At 39.9% G+C, this 18,564-nt stretch overlaps 1 protein-coding gene across 1 annotated transcript; it reads left to right on the top strand.

Annotated features, from left to right (window-relative positions):
• Positions 1–13,716: 13,716 nt before the first annotated feature.
• On the top strand, positions 13,717–14,656 carry LOC121764366 (B3 domain-containing protein REM20-like). The gene is made up of 3 exons (XM_042160402.1): positions 13,717–13,821; positions 13,895–14,159; positions 14,223–14,656. Exons 1-3 carry the CDS (start codon positions 13,717–13,719, stop codon positions 14,654–14,656), a joined length of 804 nt encoding a protein of 267 aa, XP_042016336.1.
• The last annotated feature ends 3,908 nt before the right edge of the window (positions 14,657–18,564 follow it).

The raw sequence follows: 18,564 nt of genomic DNA, 5'->3' as shown, positions 1-18,564 counted from the left end.
TGTAGTCTTCCTTGACCTATTATTTACGAACAATATTTTGACTTTGTGAGCCTTTGCTATTGAACTTCATTCCTAAGACTGCTTGCAGTTATGTCCTTCAATACGATCACGTTTAGCAGACATGTTTTCTGTGGGATATTTCTCTTGGAACTTTTGTTCAACTTTTCATTTGGTCACCATGTCTGTGTCAAGTTCTTTCTTACAGAGTGAAATTCTTTTGGTTCAGTTCCACTGTATGTATCCTTTCCATAATAGGACCATTCTTTCTACAAAACGAAGTTAAGGCCTACATTTTGTACCTTGCCTTAACAAACTTAAGCCACTTGATTTTTTTTCAAAAGCCCCGTTGATTTTGGTTGCCTTTCACAAACCTATGAACCCATTGATGTGATTCTATCATTCCATAGTATGATTTTTGCTTAACCATGAGCAGTACCGCTTTGTGACAACTGCCTACATTTTTCAATCCTCATGCAACTGATCATTTTTTTCCTTAACCCTTTAAGTCATTATCCATTTATGTGTTGACCTTTCAAATCTGGTCGAACAACTAAATTATCTTGTTTGGTAGCCTACCATGAGAAGTGACATTAATTCGATTCCATCTCATATTCATGACATATCTTATGTGCTTTCAAACTCCGTGGGGATGATCATAACCAATTGTTATATTTCAAAATTGGTTCATATCTAAGTTAAGACTGTTTGACTAAAGTTTGTGTTAGGAGAGTGAAGAGTAGTAGCTCGACATTTACACGTCATGCCTTTGGAGAACGTGAAATAATTTTGGGAATGGATTGGCTTACCGAGAACCACGCGACGATTTACTGTAAAGAGATGCAGATTTCTTTTCAAGCCCCGGGCAAAGAGCCGACCATCTTATATGGGATCTCCACGAACCGACGAACCTCCATAATCTCCGCATTGCAAGCAACTACAATGATAAGGAAAGGACGTCCGGCGTACCTTGTGTACTTGAATGGGGAGAAAAATAAGGATTTGAGAGTGGAAGACGTGGCAGTAGTGCGAAATTTTCCATGTGTGTTTCCCGAAGCTTTGCCAGGACTGCCACCCGACAGACAATTAGAATTCACTATCGACTTAGAACCTGGATCTGTGCCAGTATCGAAAGCACCATACCTAATGGCCCCCTAAAGAGTTGGCTAAATTGAAGATTCAGTTGCAAGAATTGCTCTATTTGGGATTTATTCGACCTAGTGTATCACCGTGGGGGTGCTTGTATTGTTCGTTAAGAAAAAGGATGGAACGATGAGAATGTGCATCGACTATCGTGAGCTCAACAAGATGACCTTGAAGAATAAGTACCCACTGCCGAGGATTAATGATTTGTTTGACCAACTTCGAGGAGCGGGCGTATTTTCAAAAATGGACTTGAGGTCGGGATATCATCAACTAAAGGTCCGACGAGAGGATGTGCCTAAGACTGCCTTTCGCACTAGTTATGGCCATTATGAATTCGTCATGATGCCATTTGGGCTGACCAACGACCCGGCCGTCTTCATGGACTCGATGAACAGAGTTTTCCATGAGTATCTCGACAAGTGCGTGTTAGTTTTCATCGACGATGTTTTAGTATACTCGAAGAACGAGGAGGAACATAGATGGCATCTACAAACAGTGTTGGAAACATTGAGAAAGGAGAAGCTTTATGCCAAGTTTAGTAAGTGTGAGTTTTGGTTAACTCGAGTGAACTTTCTTGGTCATATTGTGACGGTAAATGGGATTCAAGTAGACCCAGCAAAGGTCGAGGCCGTGCAGAATTGGAAGTCACCGAAAACGCCGAGTGAAATCCGCAGTTTCTTGGGATTGGAGGGATACAATCGACGATTCATTGAAGGATTCTCCAAGATTGCGACACCGATGACACAACTACTAAAGAAAGGAATCAAAGTGGTTTGGACGCCAGAGTGCGAGGCGAGTTTCCAACTGTTGAAAGAGAAATTGACTACAGCACCAGTCCTAGCGGTGCCAGAACCCGACAAGGATTTCGCCGTATGTACGGATGCGTCGAAGGTGGGACTAGGATGCATGTTAATGCAATATGCTTCCCGGCAGTTGAGACCGAATGAATTGAATTTTCCGAATCATGATTTGGAGTTATCAGCAGTGGTGCATGCACTGAAAATTTGGAGACACCATCTCTATGGAGTGAGATGCGAAATCTATACGGATCACAAGAGTCTCAAGTACTTCTTCGAACAGAAGGAGCTAAACATGCGACAACGACGTTGGTTAGAGATTGTGAAAGACTATGACTGTGGTATTCACTATCACCCGGGCAAGGCGAACATAGTAGCCGATGCTTTGAGTAGGAAGAACCAACCGCAATTGGCTTACTTCCTAACGCAAGAGGAAGCGTTGATTCATGAGTTTGACATCATGAAATTGAAAATAGTAAAAGCGCCTGAGATAGTAGGAGGAAGTATAGCGACGCTAGTGATTGAGCCAGATTTGAGAACCAAGCACATAGAAGCCCAACGACGTGATGAGAAGTTGGAAGAATTATGTGTGAAGGTGAGAGCCAAGAAGCTCGATCATTACCGTGAGGAGGGGGATAATGCTTTGACGTACGATGGACGATTGTGTGTGCCGAGTGAAGAGGCGCTGAAAGATGAGATTTTGAGTGAAGCGCACGACACGCCTTACACTGCTCACCCCGGAAGCACGAAGATGTATTGAGATTTGAAGCAACATTTTTGGTGGAATGGGATGAAAGGAGACGTAGCGTCTTATGTGGAAATATGTCTAGCATGCCAACAAGTGAAGGCCTTACACCAACGGCCATATGAGAAGTTGCAACCACTCGAAATTCCCGAATGGAAGTAGGAGCATCTAGCTATGGATTTCGTGACGGGTTTGCCGAAGTCACAGAAGGGCAACACTGCAATTTGGGTGATCATCGATCGACTAACGAAAAGCGCACACTTTTTACCAATTCAAATTACTTATGGCGCGGACAAGTTAGCAAAACTGTACGTGAATGAGATTGTGCGTTTGCATGGAGTGCCAAAGACTATTGTGTCCGACCGCCATATGAAGTTCACATCAAAGTTTTGGATGAGTTTGCAGCGTGAATTGGGCACACAACTGAATTTCAGTACCGCTTACCACCCGCAATCGGACGGGCAGTCTGAGAGGACGATTCAAACGCTTGAGGATATGCTGCGAGCCATTGTCTTAGATCGAGGGGAAAGTTGGGAAACTGTCCTACCGTTGGTTGAATTCGCCTACAACAATAGCTACCAAGCGACGATCAATATGGCTCCGTGTGAAGCTTTGTATGGCAGGAAGTGTCAATCCCCACTTTATTGAGATGAAGTCGGCGAGAGAAAGATGTTAGGCCCCGACGCGATAAAGGAGATGGCTGAAATTGTGCATCAAATCCGCTCAAGTATCAACGAAGCTCAAGATAGGCAGAAGTCGTATGCTGACGTGCGTCGAACGGAAATCAAATTCGACGTTGGTGACAAAGTGTTCTTGAAGGTATCCCCGATGAGAGGAGTTGTGAGGTTTGGAGTAAAAGGCAAGCTGAAACCGCGTTTTGTAGGACCGTACGAGATTATCGATGAAGTAGGTCCTGTAGCGTATCGATTGGCGTTACCTCCCAGCTTTGGGAACGTGCACAACGTGTTTCATGTGTCGCAGTTGCGCAAATACGTGTTCGACCCCAAACACGTAATTCATCAAGAAGAAGTGGTCTTAACCCCAGACATGAGCTACGAGGAAAGGCCCGAGGCGATCCTAGATCGAAAGGTACAAGAGTTACGAAACAAATCGATAGTGTCCGTGAAGGTGTTGTGGAAGCAGCATGGTCCTGAGGAAGCCACTTGGGGAGTTAGAAGATAAAATGCAAGAAAAGTTTCCCAAGTTATTCAAGTGAGACGATCAAATTTCGGGACGAAATTTCTGTTAAGAGGGGAAGGATGTAACATCCCAAAATTTTGTCTTTTATTTAATAAGTTGATTTGAAATTTCAATTATGAAATTTTTGTTCCTATATGATTAAGTGAATTGTGTGAAATAATTATCGTGGGTGATGTGGAATGAAGTGGTTGATAATTTTTACATTTTCCAATGTGGGGAAATAATTAATAGGATCATGCATTTATATTTTTCAAGCCAATTCAGGGGAATTTTCGGCCCTTCCTAATTATTGAAGTAGTATTTCATTTCTTGGATTTAATTAATTGTTTTGGGGTATTTATCCAAATTAAATCCAAACCAAATGATCCCTAAATGGTACTACATGAAATTCGAACTCTAGCCTATTATCCTTGGGAGTTTCAAAAATCTTCTATTTAAAATAGGAGGATGAATTATTTTTCTTTGATTTAATTGGTGCTTTGTTGACTCCCTTCTTTTGAATTAAATCCAATTAAATCATGCCACATATTATTTCTTCACCCAAAATAAATAGAGAGTTGGAATATTTCCTTGGCTATTTTAGCCTAATAATTTTCGGCCCCTTCACTAATTTTTGGAGGATAATGTATTTGTTTCCTATTTTGTGGAATCCCTTTTTATTCAATTAAATACCATACTAATACCTATGCCAAATTAATTGGGGATGTGAACATTTCCTTATGTTGTATCCTTCATGTCACACGCCCTACACTAGTATTTTTCCTTGTGGGAATTTAATTATTTGTTACCTATTTTATGGGAGCCTTTTTCCCATAAAGAAATTACCAAATTTAAATCCTATTCTATTTAATTGAGGATTTAAATAATTCCCTTGTGCAATTCCCCTTAAATTTTCGGCCCTTACTTCATATTTCCTACTTGGAGATTTAATTTATTTTGTTCCCTTATTCATGAAATACTCATTATTTTATTTCCTAAGTTGTGAATATATTTCTCTCCAAGTAAATATTGTTATTTTTCCTTGCTACTTAAATCAACAAATTTTCGAAATTAATCCCCATTCACACGCCTATTTTGTTCCTCTAAATTGTGGAATTTTATTTTATCCTCCCACAATTTAATTATTTTAAGTGGGTGTGAATTAAACCTAATGTACAAATTAAACTAATCCCTAAACCTAGCCCCATTTTCAACGCTCACTCCTCCTTTCTCCCTCTCTCACACGCCTCCTCCCCCTCTCCACTCTTTCTCTCCAAAAATCCTCCATTCAATCCTTGTTCTTGCATCCGTTGAAGTTTTTTTTCAAGAGTCTCCGACGAATCGCATTCGTTCTTCGCTTCTACCGATTTGTTTTTGTAAAAGAAGGTATATTTGCTCACTTTTCCTCATCCTTTTCCATTTGAACCATGTTCTTGAGTCCTACATGCATGTAGTGGTTGAAGGATTGATAGATCGCAAGATTTAACGGGGGGAAAGTGTGTTTTTGTAAGAACTTGGATGGTATTGTGTGTTTGATTGAAACCATGTGATATTGGATTGGAGTATTGATGAATGATGTGAGTTTATGTGCAAATATGTGTATGACAAACTTGTAAGCATGATTATGTGATTTCGAGCATGAAAAATCGGTGTTTGTGTGATGGAGGATGAAAACCCTATTTACGAACCTTGAACCTGAAATCTGTGGTGCACGACCAGTAGCTTATGATCTGTAATTGACCCATCAAACGAACGAATTTTGCGATGAAATTTATACTGAGTAAACTTCAAGGTGTTTTCTGTGTTTCGTGTGAATTTCAGCCCGTTTTATCGAAAAATGAATTTTTAATAAATTTTTGAAGTTGACTGCGCAAATCTGCCAAAACCTCGTGTTCTCGCCCAGAATGTTTCGTTTTCTGTTTTACTGACCAAATGACCTTCGATTGATGTGATTCTTGAACTATATGGAAATTTGAAGTGTATTCTGAGTTTTGTTAAATTTTCAGCCTTTTTAGGCATTGGATGAATTTATGGTGAATTTTTTAAATAAACTATGCAGTGCTGTCAGAAATTTTATGTTCCGACCAGAGAGTTTTATATGTAATAGGACTGATTAAATGACGTGATTTCGGTGTGAAAATTTTCATGGATGAACTTGAACGTGTCCTCTGTACTGTGACCAAAATTTAGCTTCTTTTGAGGTCGGGTGAATTTATAGTGATTTTTACAAAACGGTCGCGCAGTTCTGCCAGTTTTCTGCCTTGTTAAAATGACACCTAGTTTCAAGTTTAAAAGTATTATATGATGCATGTATGTCCCAGGAACGTGTTTAAATGATGAAATCACTTGTGATAATTTGAAATGTGTTACGTGTGTCTTTACACCTTTGTGACGTATGTTGGGTTGGGGAATTTGAGAAAAACGATGAGAGAGAAAACGATAGGACATGCATAGTAAAATGTTGTTGTGGAAGGCTGACTTGTGTTGTCGTGACAAGGGTGTTGTGTACTCGTGAACTCGAGGATCGAGAGTTTCTATAAGTTGGGTTGTGAATTTGCTAAGCGAACGAGGTGGGCTTTCTTTTCAAACCTCTTTACTTTTACGAAAATGCTATGTGGCGTTATAAGGGTGGTTTAACTGTTATGTCATGCCATGTTGTTTTTATTATGAGATTGTGTGCCTGATGCCTAGTTCGTATGAGTTTACTCCATTAGGCTATATGGCTGTGTTGTGAAACGAATTCGGGTCTGAGTAGGGCCGCAAACCCTATCAGGCTGTGTACACTGGTGGGATCGTGAGCCGTCCTTGCTAGTCGGCCGGTCTCGTGGGCGAATAGTGTGGCCACACTTTCGTCGCACTGTGATTGTGATTGATGGATTGATGTGGAAAATGGGGAGATAAATTTGTCTGGCCAGACTTGAATGTTTTTGTGTTTCTCGTGATATTTTCTTACTACTTAAAACTCGAGATCACTGGTATGGATGACATAACTTATTAAAATGTTTTCGGCATGAGCCCATTGAGTATAACAAGTACTCAGCCCTGCATATTATTTTTTCTTATGTGCAGGTTGAGCGGGATGTTGCGGTGGATGTTGAGCTGGCTTAAGTACTTAGGATGCGTTGTGTCTTCATACATAGGCGTTATCCTTGACTCTCCTTAAACCTTATTTTTCCGCTGCTAAGATTTGAACTATGACTCAAGGCCTAAATCTTTTCTTTATGCTTTGTGTTTGAACATGTATGGTGGTGATGAGTTTTAAACAAGTATCTAAGTTGTCTTTTGAAAATGGTATTATTCGAGATTTAAGTTAAGTGTTTGTTCTACTTTAGTTATTAGTTGTTGTATTTCTTAAGTCTAATTTTTTTTCCCGTTGTCCTTTTTAAAAGTATTTTTCCTTATGTCTTTTCAAAAAAAAAATATAACCTTAAAATCTTTAAACTAAGTTGTTTTCCCTTCTTTAAGTTAATTAAGTTGTTCTTTTTAAATGGTTATCCGTGCATGTCGGTCACGATCGTCGCGTTGTGGTACCCCTTGTATGGGCGGTCATGACAACATGATATGAGCTTTATAAGGATTAATGTATATATCAAAACAAATAATGCTTACGTCATAACAAATAATGCACATAAACTTGACCCTTAATGCGTAAGACAATGCAAATAATGCACATATTAACATCACATGAAATAATTATCAATTTAATCAACAAATGGACATTTGAATTCTAAGCGATGCTATTAACAAATACAAACACTACCTCTGATGTGCTTAATATACTCCTAATATTGACCTAAACATGCTTCACAATGTAATTACACATACAACTTACCTTTGATAATGCACAATATACTTCACATAATGTAAATATCATGGTACATAATGCATTGTCTAAACCAAAAAATGCACATGTATTATACACTTAGTTTATTAAACCATATAAAGAATACCACTCAATGTGCACAACATACTCCAACAAATGAATAATTACAGATTCATATTGCACTGCCCACAACAAATAATAAACGTAGTTAATATTCACTGGGTTGCTTAATCAACACAGACAATACCCATAATAATGCATAATATACTCAACATAATGCAAATGTCATGGTATATAATGCACAGTCTAAACTAAATAATGCACATATGTAATCTTCCATGAGTTTATCAACTAAAACACACAATACTCTACCTAATGCATAATATACTGCATATAATGAGAAATTATATATAAACATAATGCACTACACACAATTTTCTCGCAGTCTACCGACGAAGCACGACGGCGCAAGAAACTAGGGTTTTAGAGAGTGGAGAGAGTGGAGAGGAATTAGAGAGTGGTGAATAAGAGAGAATGAACCGACTGAAGCTTTGAAATCACCAAATCGCTTAAATTTCGGACATACCAAAAATCTGGCGGTTCAATTTTCGCATATGGTCAATTATACCCTTATAATGCATAAATAGTACCTCTATAATGCAACGCGGATAAAAATTCCTAGCCTCAATCTGGGCCGTTGGTGCATACGTTCTAACCATCCATATTAAGAAGAACAAAGGATCTTAGAGACGAATAGGAGAATAATGCTCTCATATATATATATATAGTTCCCTGATATTATATTGTATGGTTTTCACAAAAGTGGACAAATGGCATTACATAGTTTAGTATTCTTTTTATCTAGAATTTTTTTTTCTTCTATCTAATTTAATGGCAACTTTACATATTTTTTATATTTTCTTAATTTAATTTAAGTATATGTTCTACGCATTTCTAGATCAATCTAGTACTTCAAGAATATTTTAGAAGTTAAATATCTTAGTACTACAACAATAATTCTCGACACGTTTTAAAGTAGAAAGGAAAATATCAAATTATTTTTTGGAAAATATCTTAAAATCGAAAGCAGTGCCAAAATATCCAAGAATATCTATAAATCCACATTTATGTCAGCAACTTCTTATATCTTCTTATATGATTTCTTAATAAGTTATAATACTTCATATGTGATTAAAGTTTTGTCATTATTTCTTAGAAAAAAAAATTCTCATATCCTTCGATTTCTATTTAGCGGTCACAGTTAGTACTAGTTATATCCGTAACAATTATGATGTTTTCATAACAAATAAAATTGATTCGTAAATCAAGGTGAAAGACAAAGAAAAATTAGGGAAAATACAAACACGAAAAATACTATAAAATGAGTTATATAAGGAAGAAAGAGTGTCATTTTATTATTTTCATATTAATTAATGCAGTTTATGATAAATCTTATATTATAAAAAATTAAAAAGTGTAAATAATGACAAAATTTTAATTAAGTATGAAATACTAGAACTTATTAGGAAATCACATAAGTTGCTGATAGAAATGTGGCATAATTCATATGTCAGCGAATTTAGAGATTGCCAAAAATTATCTTCAAGTGATTTGGACATTTTCATCCGAAAAGTGGCTAAAAAACCTTATTTATGATTATATATTTGGTTATGGTTGTCTAACAATAATTTTTTTTTGTTATGGGCCTCTGGTGCAAGAACTCTAAGGGCGTGTTCGGTTTAAATTATTTGGAAGAGTGTGAAATGAAACTGGACAGAAATAAATGTGGCTGGGCCCACCACTCATTTTGTATTACTCGGTGTTTGGTGATTCTGAATTGAGGGAGCAGTTTCAAGTCAAACTCATCCAAATTGACCATAATAACCTCTATATTATGCTCAAATTCCCATAGGTGCCCCCATCCGGCCGCGGGAAATTGAGGTTGAAAACTTTAAAAAACCCTCCAAAATGTAAATCATTTCCTCGTGCCAAAACCTTTCTTTAAATACACGCTACGCGTTCAACTACAGCCATGTTAACAGTGAATCTTCGACACCTCTTGCAGTCTATACCGTGGAAATTAGAAGTTCGACGGGAGGATCTCCGGCGTAAGAATTACTACCCTCTCAAGTGGTTTGCTTGTTAGATTCTCCCTTCTTCATTTACGTTCGTGCGTTTGTCGGCGTACTGTGCATGTCGATGGCGTCAAATGCGTCTGTCGGGTTGGGTACCGCACCCTCTGCAGGTGGCGGATCATCTGGTACGTGTAGTTGTTTTGTGTATTTGTGTTTGCATACAATTTTATTTTACCAAAAGGCGTATGAGCATATTCCGCAGGTGTCACTACGAAACCCATTCGTAAATTTAAGAAGGGTGATCGAACTCGTCGTCTGTGGTCTCAAAGAGAGAAAGAGATTTTGGCCGCGACGTTGGTTGAACTGGTGGCTTTGGGATGAAAATCAGATAACGGTTTCTAGGTTATCTACAAAAGTGTGAGGACTCCATCCGTCAAGAATTTCCGACTTCCGACATCAAAGGTACGCCTCACATCGTTTCCAAAATCACTTAGTAGAAAACAAGCTTTACAAGCCTGCGCAATATTTTGGATCGGACTGGAGTTGGGTTTAGCTCTAACGGTGATTACAAGATTGATATAGATGACGATCAGTGGGAGCATGTTGTTAAGGTGAACTCCATGTCGACTACAACTGTGAAATATATTTTTGTTGATGACATTGTGTTACAATAGATTTTTTGTGTGTGACAGGTTGACCCAAAAGTGAAATTCATGTGTCACTAGTCATGGACTCTTTGGGACACTTTGAAATGCATTTTCGGGAAGGACCGAGCTACAAGTGCGGGAGCGGAAAATATATCGGTAGCAGCTGCTCGGCTTCGCGATTCTAGGGGTGGTGCAAGCGAGTGTGACTAAAGTGACTCTCAAGTGCCATATGTCGCCGTCCCGGTGCATGACACTACAGTTCCAGAAGAGGAACCAAATGCTGATCAGATGATCTATGGGAATACCGAGAAACAGACTACGACAACCAAATCCGGCTGAGAGAAGCGTAAAGCCGTTCATCCAGACGTCTTGCTTATGGATTTTCTGGCCAAGTTACATCATGCAACTAACTCAAGGTTGGAAGTCATATCGTCAAGAATTGGGTACGACTTTGATCTTGGGCAGGCCCGCCAAGCGGTGTTCGACAAGTTGGGCGATGTGGAGGGGATTACGATAGCTCAGAAATATCGCCTATGCAACATTCGGGGTGATAAAACGCAACGGCTTGAGGTTTTTATTGGAATGCTGAGACCCGCTAAGCTTGGTTATCTTCTGTCGCTTTTAGAGGAGGAATGAGTTACTTAGGAATCAGCACACAACGCTTATATATTGCTTGTCGTACTTGTGTTTTACTATGCTTGGTTCATGTCTGTGTAATATCGTGTCTAGTAGGGGTTGTTTTTGTTGAACAACCTAGTCATGTTTCTGTTTGTATTATGTAACAATGCACATTTCCTAATTTTGGTAATTGAAATCGCATACTCAGTGAGTGTGCAAGGTTAAAATGTACGACCGACTTTCGATTTTGTACACTTGACCATTTTAAATGCACACAAATCCCTTCAATAACACTTCGTTAGGTTTTAAATGCACACAAATCCCTTCAATAACACTTCGTTAGGTTTTAACATAAGACAAAATACCATGAACACCAACTTGTTGTACCTACTACGGAAGACTTACTACGGACGACCCAATATTCGGACCAACACAACTACGACACAAAGCTTAAATATCCAACAACCACTAGCAAGCTAGCAAGCAACCAAAACCCAAATGTACCTACTGATGAACACATCACCCTGCCCTTACTACGCATTCAAACCCAAAACTCGAAAAGCTGTTGACATCCCCATTATTTTGGGTTATTCTACAATGCAACAAAAAGTTTTGGTTAGAGGTTCAACAACTAATCGTAACACAAATGAATACCATAAAATACGACATTGGTTTTTAGGATTGATAGTGTTGCACCTCCATGAGCATTACCCACACGGTGTCCGCGGCATGCATGATATCGTCGAACGTTTGACGTCGCAGTGCTAGAAGTCGCACGCGAATGGATATTGCTGCTTCGGTGATCGCCAGACCACACCGATCGTGGATCTCTCGGGATGCACATGACATGAAGTATGTTGGAAATCTTTTGATAAGTACGACATCAACGTTGGACGTACAGAACCCGTTGTATAGGTAGTGAGATTGCAATGGAATGTTGAGGACAGTTATGAATGGGGTGATTGGGGTGTATGGAAGCATGCTTTGGATGGTATATGAATGAATATTGACTCAACGAATGTAAATGTATATATGCATACCGAAAGAGATTAGCATTTACTTTAAGAATGACCTCTAATCACCCAAAACCATCATCACATGGTGTACTCTAGCACTCTATAGTCAACACACGCCTTTTTTCCCTCCTCTCCCCACCTTTTTTAGATATGCAAATCTTCATTGAATAAAGGATTCGAACACCACAATTACTACACTACACATCAATCTTTCCAATAATAGGGTTTTGAGGAAGATTGTCTAAATCAGCATTGGGTATCTAGCCGAACACGGTTTTTCAATTCTACTTAACTCACAATGCTTACATGACATCTTATATGTCTCGACTATTTGTACACTACCCCCAAGGTCATCCAACATTGGATGCATACACTTGCATACAATTTGCATTGGGAAGCAAAAGTACTTGTGATTAATGACTACTCATTTAGGTGTGTATTAATGCAAATTTGTTTGTTGTATCAACTTCGAGCTGTGCCCGGAGTTGTTGCCATTTTCGAGTACATCGTTCGTTGTGGTGCGCTTGATCTAATTCGCATTACTTTTTCGGATGGTGTTGTGTTCCAGCTTTGTAGTAATAATATGGATGACCATATTGCACGTAATGGAACGTAAGCTTCACAAATTAAACCAACACTAAAACACCATAATTCATTCAAAAAACCATGCTACACCCATTGTTTTAACAAAACCCAAAGTAACTTAAGCACAACCACTGCAAACACAATACTAAAGCATAATCTCTTAAACACAAGCACATCAAAACATAACACAAGTCGTTCACAAAACATCAAGTAAACCCTAATTTAGTGTTGGGCGTCAACATGCATCACATGGCTTCATTCTTGTGGGCTTGATGGACCTACCACCTCGCCCATGTCGTCCTCGGCAGGCGCATCGGGAGGTGCAAACACACGCTCTAAATTGTAGTATTCTTGCTCGTCTTGGAGTTAGTAGGCAATGGTGAACTCGTTTACCTGCGGATCGTGGCCATACTCGGTTAAACATTGTATAGTCGAACACCTATGTATAAACAAAATTACGGTACTTACCTGCATCATTTGAGTCCAAACGACATCCTTCGCCTTGACGTACTCCTCGCCCGAGAGCCAAACTGCCCCCTTGAAGTTTTCACAAATCTAAATGTGTCGTACCTTTTTCGAAAGAACGCGATGCGCTCTTCAATTTCATCCGGGTCTTGCAGCAACGAGAAGTCATCGGCCAGCAGATCATGTGCGTGCGTGATGAACGGCGCACCGAATGTTTCCCGCGGGCCCAAACGTGCCGCTCTATTCTTCTCTTGGATCATGAACTGCAGTAGTCGGTGGTCGTCTTCCGGTTCCCACCCATCGGAGTACAGATAGACGTATTGCGAGCGCGGCATGATCGGATCCATTATCCTTAGGTCGTGTTGTTGGGAGACAAGTGTGGGATGAAGGTGTGGTGGCTACAACATTTCACAAGTGGGTAAATAAATAAGGGTAAATAGTTCGATTGACAAGTATGATTGACCAAACAACATGAAAAGAAGAGAAATGGTTGCTTGCAATTAATCTTGGCTTCGTTGACCACGCCAAATAGCCTTTCGTCATACTCGAGGTGATTCAGTTTTGTCACTATATAACATTACATGCACATATGTGTTGTAAGTCATTCAAGTCTACACTTTACAATGGCCCGAGCCGGAATGCAACCGATGCCAAACGGGGGCCTCCCATACCTACGTCGTACGTCCTTTCTTAAGGTTTTCTCCCGCTTGAACAACATGGTGGAATTGGTAGGTTATTGTTACGTTTTGTTGTTTGTTGTTTATGTCGTTAATTTAACGTCGCAATTTATTTATCGCTTAGCGGATACCGGCTGATTTTGACGCGTTGTATAGCCCAAGACTTCCACTGGAGTGTAGATTAGTAAGGCCAAACGGTATTGGGTGGACATTACAACTCTTTAGGCTAGGGTCTGGATCGCGCTTCCGTGACGGTTGGCCGGAGTTTGTTCACGATAATCTATTGAAGCACGGTGACTTTCTCACATCCACCCTAGCCGATGTTGGCATTTTCCACGTCAAGAGATACGACGTGCGCACCGGCGTTCCTCCGTTAACCGACAGTGAAGGTGATTCCTAAACCCGATGAATTACATTTTTCACTTCATTTAAAAAACGTCAAACGTGTCTAGATATTGGGGACGTTCCGGATGAGGAATATCTCGTCGACGACGTCGACACCACTGACGGTTACGAGCCATCTGATTGTGACATGGATTCTACTGATGATTCGAGCTATGAGGACGATAACGATGCTCTGGACTTGGATGGTCGGCCTACGTTTGATGTCGCGATCACGACTTTCCACTTCACACGCACGTTCGAGATACCGTTCGGTTTTTGGCGACGACATATCCTAATGGGGGCACTGCAAGCGCCCGTGTACTTTCTCACGACCGAGAATACGTGGATATTGTCACTCATGCACAAGGACTCCAAAATTTGGGTCAAGAATGGGTGGAAGCAGTTCAGGCATGACAATGGGCTAGTGGTCGGGGATCGTCTTCATTTCACACTTGTTAATCCTCTTGAGGTCACCTTCTATGTGTGGGTTGAGAAAGCTTAAGTGCATTGCATAATTTGGTGTGTTTACGTAGTCGGTTCATTTGGTAAGGGTCTGCAGTTGTTATGTATTATGGTGTCAACGTTATTTTCGGGTTTGTTTGGAGTAGGTAATGTGTACTATGTTTAGTTGTCGTTTAATGGTATGTTTCACATATGGATTGTGTGTTTAGTTCACTGAACCGTCGTTATGTTTCTTGATATAAAGAAGACCCCGATGCATTTCAATATTATGAGTTTCGCAGTTGGTTCATTACATAGTCATTGTGTTGTTATAAAATACAAATTGTGCAGGCCTCATGCGGCTTACTCAAACTAACTTTCCAATGATAAATCCAAGGAGAACTAACACCAGAGACATGAAACCAAGTTGCACCGTTGCAGGGACGGTATGAGTTGCATTTCCACGAGTAAAACATTGATCGCATCAGCCTTGATTAGTGGTATCATCATGTGGTCTATGTTGATAATGCAAAGGGCTAACAATAATAGGTGGTACTCCAGGTTTGAGATGTTCTTCGACTCTACTTTGCTCGTCATACCACTGGAAAGATCTGGGGTGATCCCCTTTAACCGGGCATTTGTAGTAGTACCTTCTCGGATACTTGGTTGTTTCACCCGCACGACACAATCGCATCTTGCTGTGGCCGCACCTACATGGCCACACCTACATATCGGTGTATACCCTCCAAGAGTCATTGTGGTTCTTTGAATGACAAACTGCAAACAGTAATTGACGAAAACGTGAATTACCAAATACCGCGCGAATGTCTTATGTCCGGTAAGCATAAAACAGAATATCGATTTTACATAATCGACAACAATGACTAAACTAGTTAATCCTAACATCAAGCACGGTCAAATTGTTCCCACATAACATTCGCCAAATCATCCCTAAACGTTGTCCACTCAGTTGAGGGTTCTACATGGTCAACAAACTCCGCCCTGTTAGCGTCGCCATGGTTTAAGTTGTAGTCAACGTTCATATCAAGTTGGGCTTTGACAGGGTCGTTAGGCATTTCTCGTCTTATAAAATTATGCAGGAGGAAACACGCCATTATTAAATGTATCTGAGTTTTGATCGGATAGTAAGAAGCACACGAAGGATGCCCCACCGAATCTTCAACACAGCAAACGCACGCTCGATGACATTCCTAGCTTTGGTGTGGCGCATGTTAAATAGCTCTTTTGGGTTCTGAGGAGCGGCGTTACCCGGACCCCACTCTTTCAAGTGATAACGTACACCCTTGTACGACGACAAAAACCCATTACTATTTGCGTACCCATTGTCACATAGGTAATGAAATCCTGCGAGGATTACATTGTTTAGTTAACATATGTACGGGACAACAGCCAATTTTTGGAATCGTTGGTAATGAAGGATGTAGTTACCAACCCTGGGGGACCTTTAACCCTTCTTCTTGTGTTACGGCATCGCGTAATGACAAACACAGATTTTGCATGTTTTTAAGGACTAGATTTGACTTGTTTTAAATGTCAATCATGCAAATTATGTTCTTAAATTGCATATGTTATACATTTGGTATTTTTGACGTGTTTGTTGATAAATGATAGAAAAAGATAGAAAAAGGTGAAAAAAGGCCAAAGTGCAGCAGCCTCTGTTCGATCCCATTCTGGAAGCGATTTTGAAGTCCAATCAGTTCCTACTAGATACCAGTCTCTTCGTCTTCAAAAGACCTTCGCGTGGATACCTTAAACATCTAAATCGGAGTTCTGTGGAGAAAGTTATGGCCATTTTACAAACATCGCGCAGTGCAGTCAAAATCTGGCAGAAATTAGGCGGAAATTCACGGAAGAAAAGAAATTATTATATTGTGAAGCCAAATCTCTCCTATTTCTTGTAGGGCACGAAATTTATCAAAAATAAACCTTTTTCCAGCCTATAAATACCTCTGAACCTAATTCATAATCTTTATCTTAGAGCCTCCAATCTTTCTCCATCTCTACACCTCTTTCCATTCCATAATACACACATAATTCATCCATCTTCCATTGGAGCGGAGCTCTGCAGATCCAGGCAAGAGAAGACTGAAGATTGAAGATTCAACCTTGGGTTTTATCAATTTCTTTCATGTCTCGTACTTTAATTGTAGTTTTTACTTGTCTATGAGTAGAACATCTTTTGTAGAATTTTTGGTATAGATATTCGATTGATTTTCCTTATTAGCTCTTGCAGTTATTTGATTTATCTGGTGCTTTCTATGTTCAATTGATTAGCTACCTCTTGAATACATGTTAGAGTTGATTAGAGTACTCGGGAGACGAAATAATTGACTTGGAAAAAGGGATAATTCACACCTTAATTCAATAGAACTCGGGAGAGTTGAGGTTTTGAGTGAGGTCTTTGATCTTATATGCTTTTAGGAGTTAGGGGTTTAAGGGTTAAAAGGGGACTTCAATCCTATCACCTAATCTACAGGTTTCTCACCTCGGGAGGGGGTTTAATCTATAATTGTGATCGACTTAATAGCTCTGGAGACCGTAATTCAAGGAAGTCGATTATGTTTTTGGATCCTAAAATTCTACATTCTTAAGCCTGCTTTGTATTATTTCTTTTTATGTTTTCATTTTTTTTGTTTATTTCTTTCAGTCTAGTTTAATTAATCAACCCAAAAATCACGTGTCTCTAGATAGTATATGACGCTTGGTATATGGTAGTCAGTTGCAATCTTATTCCCTGTGTTCGATATCCGGTACTGACCTTTAGCTATACTAGATCTACCATGTATGCTTGCAGATATTTTTAGTGCTAATAAATAGTGCATCACGTAACACCCGGGAATCACCGGACGAACCCTCCCAACCAGGAAATACAAACACAAACTGCATATTCCTATCGCAAACCGCCAATGTATTGGTTGCAATCTGTCCCTTACGTGTTCGGTGCCGTGGCTTGTCCGTACTGCTAATCAACACGTTTATATGTGTACCGTTAGGTGCCCCTAGACAGCCCTAGCACATCAAGTTAAACAATTCTTAGTTGGGACATGGACAATAATAAAAACCCACAGACCGACAATGCCCGATGGTACCAAGCACAGAACCTAGCTTGAACCACTTCCAATGGTAGTCCCCACAATCGGCCGCTACCGGATCCGGTTTGGACAACAATACCCCGTATACACTCAGTACAACGGCCAATACTTTATTGACATAATGCGACACAGTGGATGCTGACCTCCAGAACTGGAACTTCACAACGCGATTTTTGTGATGATGTGCCAACACAGAGACAAACATCGCCACTTGTTCTTCCCCACCAACATACTTCCCTGTTGTCAAACCGCAATGGCTTGACAAAACATGGCAAAGACGGCCAATGTATTCCGGTCCATCCTTAGATTAGCAATGCAATCATAGTCGGTGACCTTTACCAGCCGATCTAGATGCTTGACTTGCATAGGCATTTTTTTAATAACACTATAGCGCCAAGCGTTCTCTAGAATAGCGCATCTCCTACGGCGGGTCTTACAGGACAAATAACTATGGACTAGGGTTGTGGTTTCAACGCGAAGCAGATGCACCAAATCCTCTAACATCAAGAAGATCCGTTGGTAGGATATACCGACGTTTCCCATCTATTTGAACAAAAAATACACAACAATATTCACATACATTCACAGTCTCAACACACCAAAACCCGACATCGCCATAATCGGCTTACCTTTTACCGATAGTCCTCCCGAAGTGCTTCCGACGACGACGGGTGCTGTCGAAACTGGTCGGAGAATACTAGTCACAGATAAAACAAGATTCAACTAGAAAAAAGAAATTTGAGATCAGATCGAAGGCAAAAACACGTATTCAAGCAATGAATCACCCGATTGAATAACCTGGGTGCGTCGGAGATGAGGTTGTAGGTGCTTTTTTCACGCTTCGCCACTCTCTCTA

The sequence above is a fragment of the Salvia splendens genome, chromosome 14 (genome assembly GCF_004379255.2).
Source record: "Salvia splendens isolate huo1 chromosome 14, SspV2, whole genome shotgun sequence".
In the NCBI taxonomy this organism is placed as follows: domain Eukaryota; kingdom Viridiplantae; phylum Streptophyta; class Magnoliopsida; order Lamiales; family Lamiaceae; genus Salvia; species Salvia splendens.
The sequence above is the reverse complement of the archived record's forward strand: the minus strand, read 5'-3'. Positions and strand labels throughout refer to the sequence as shown.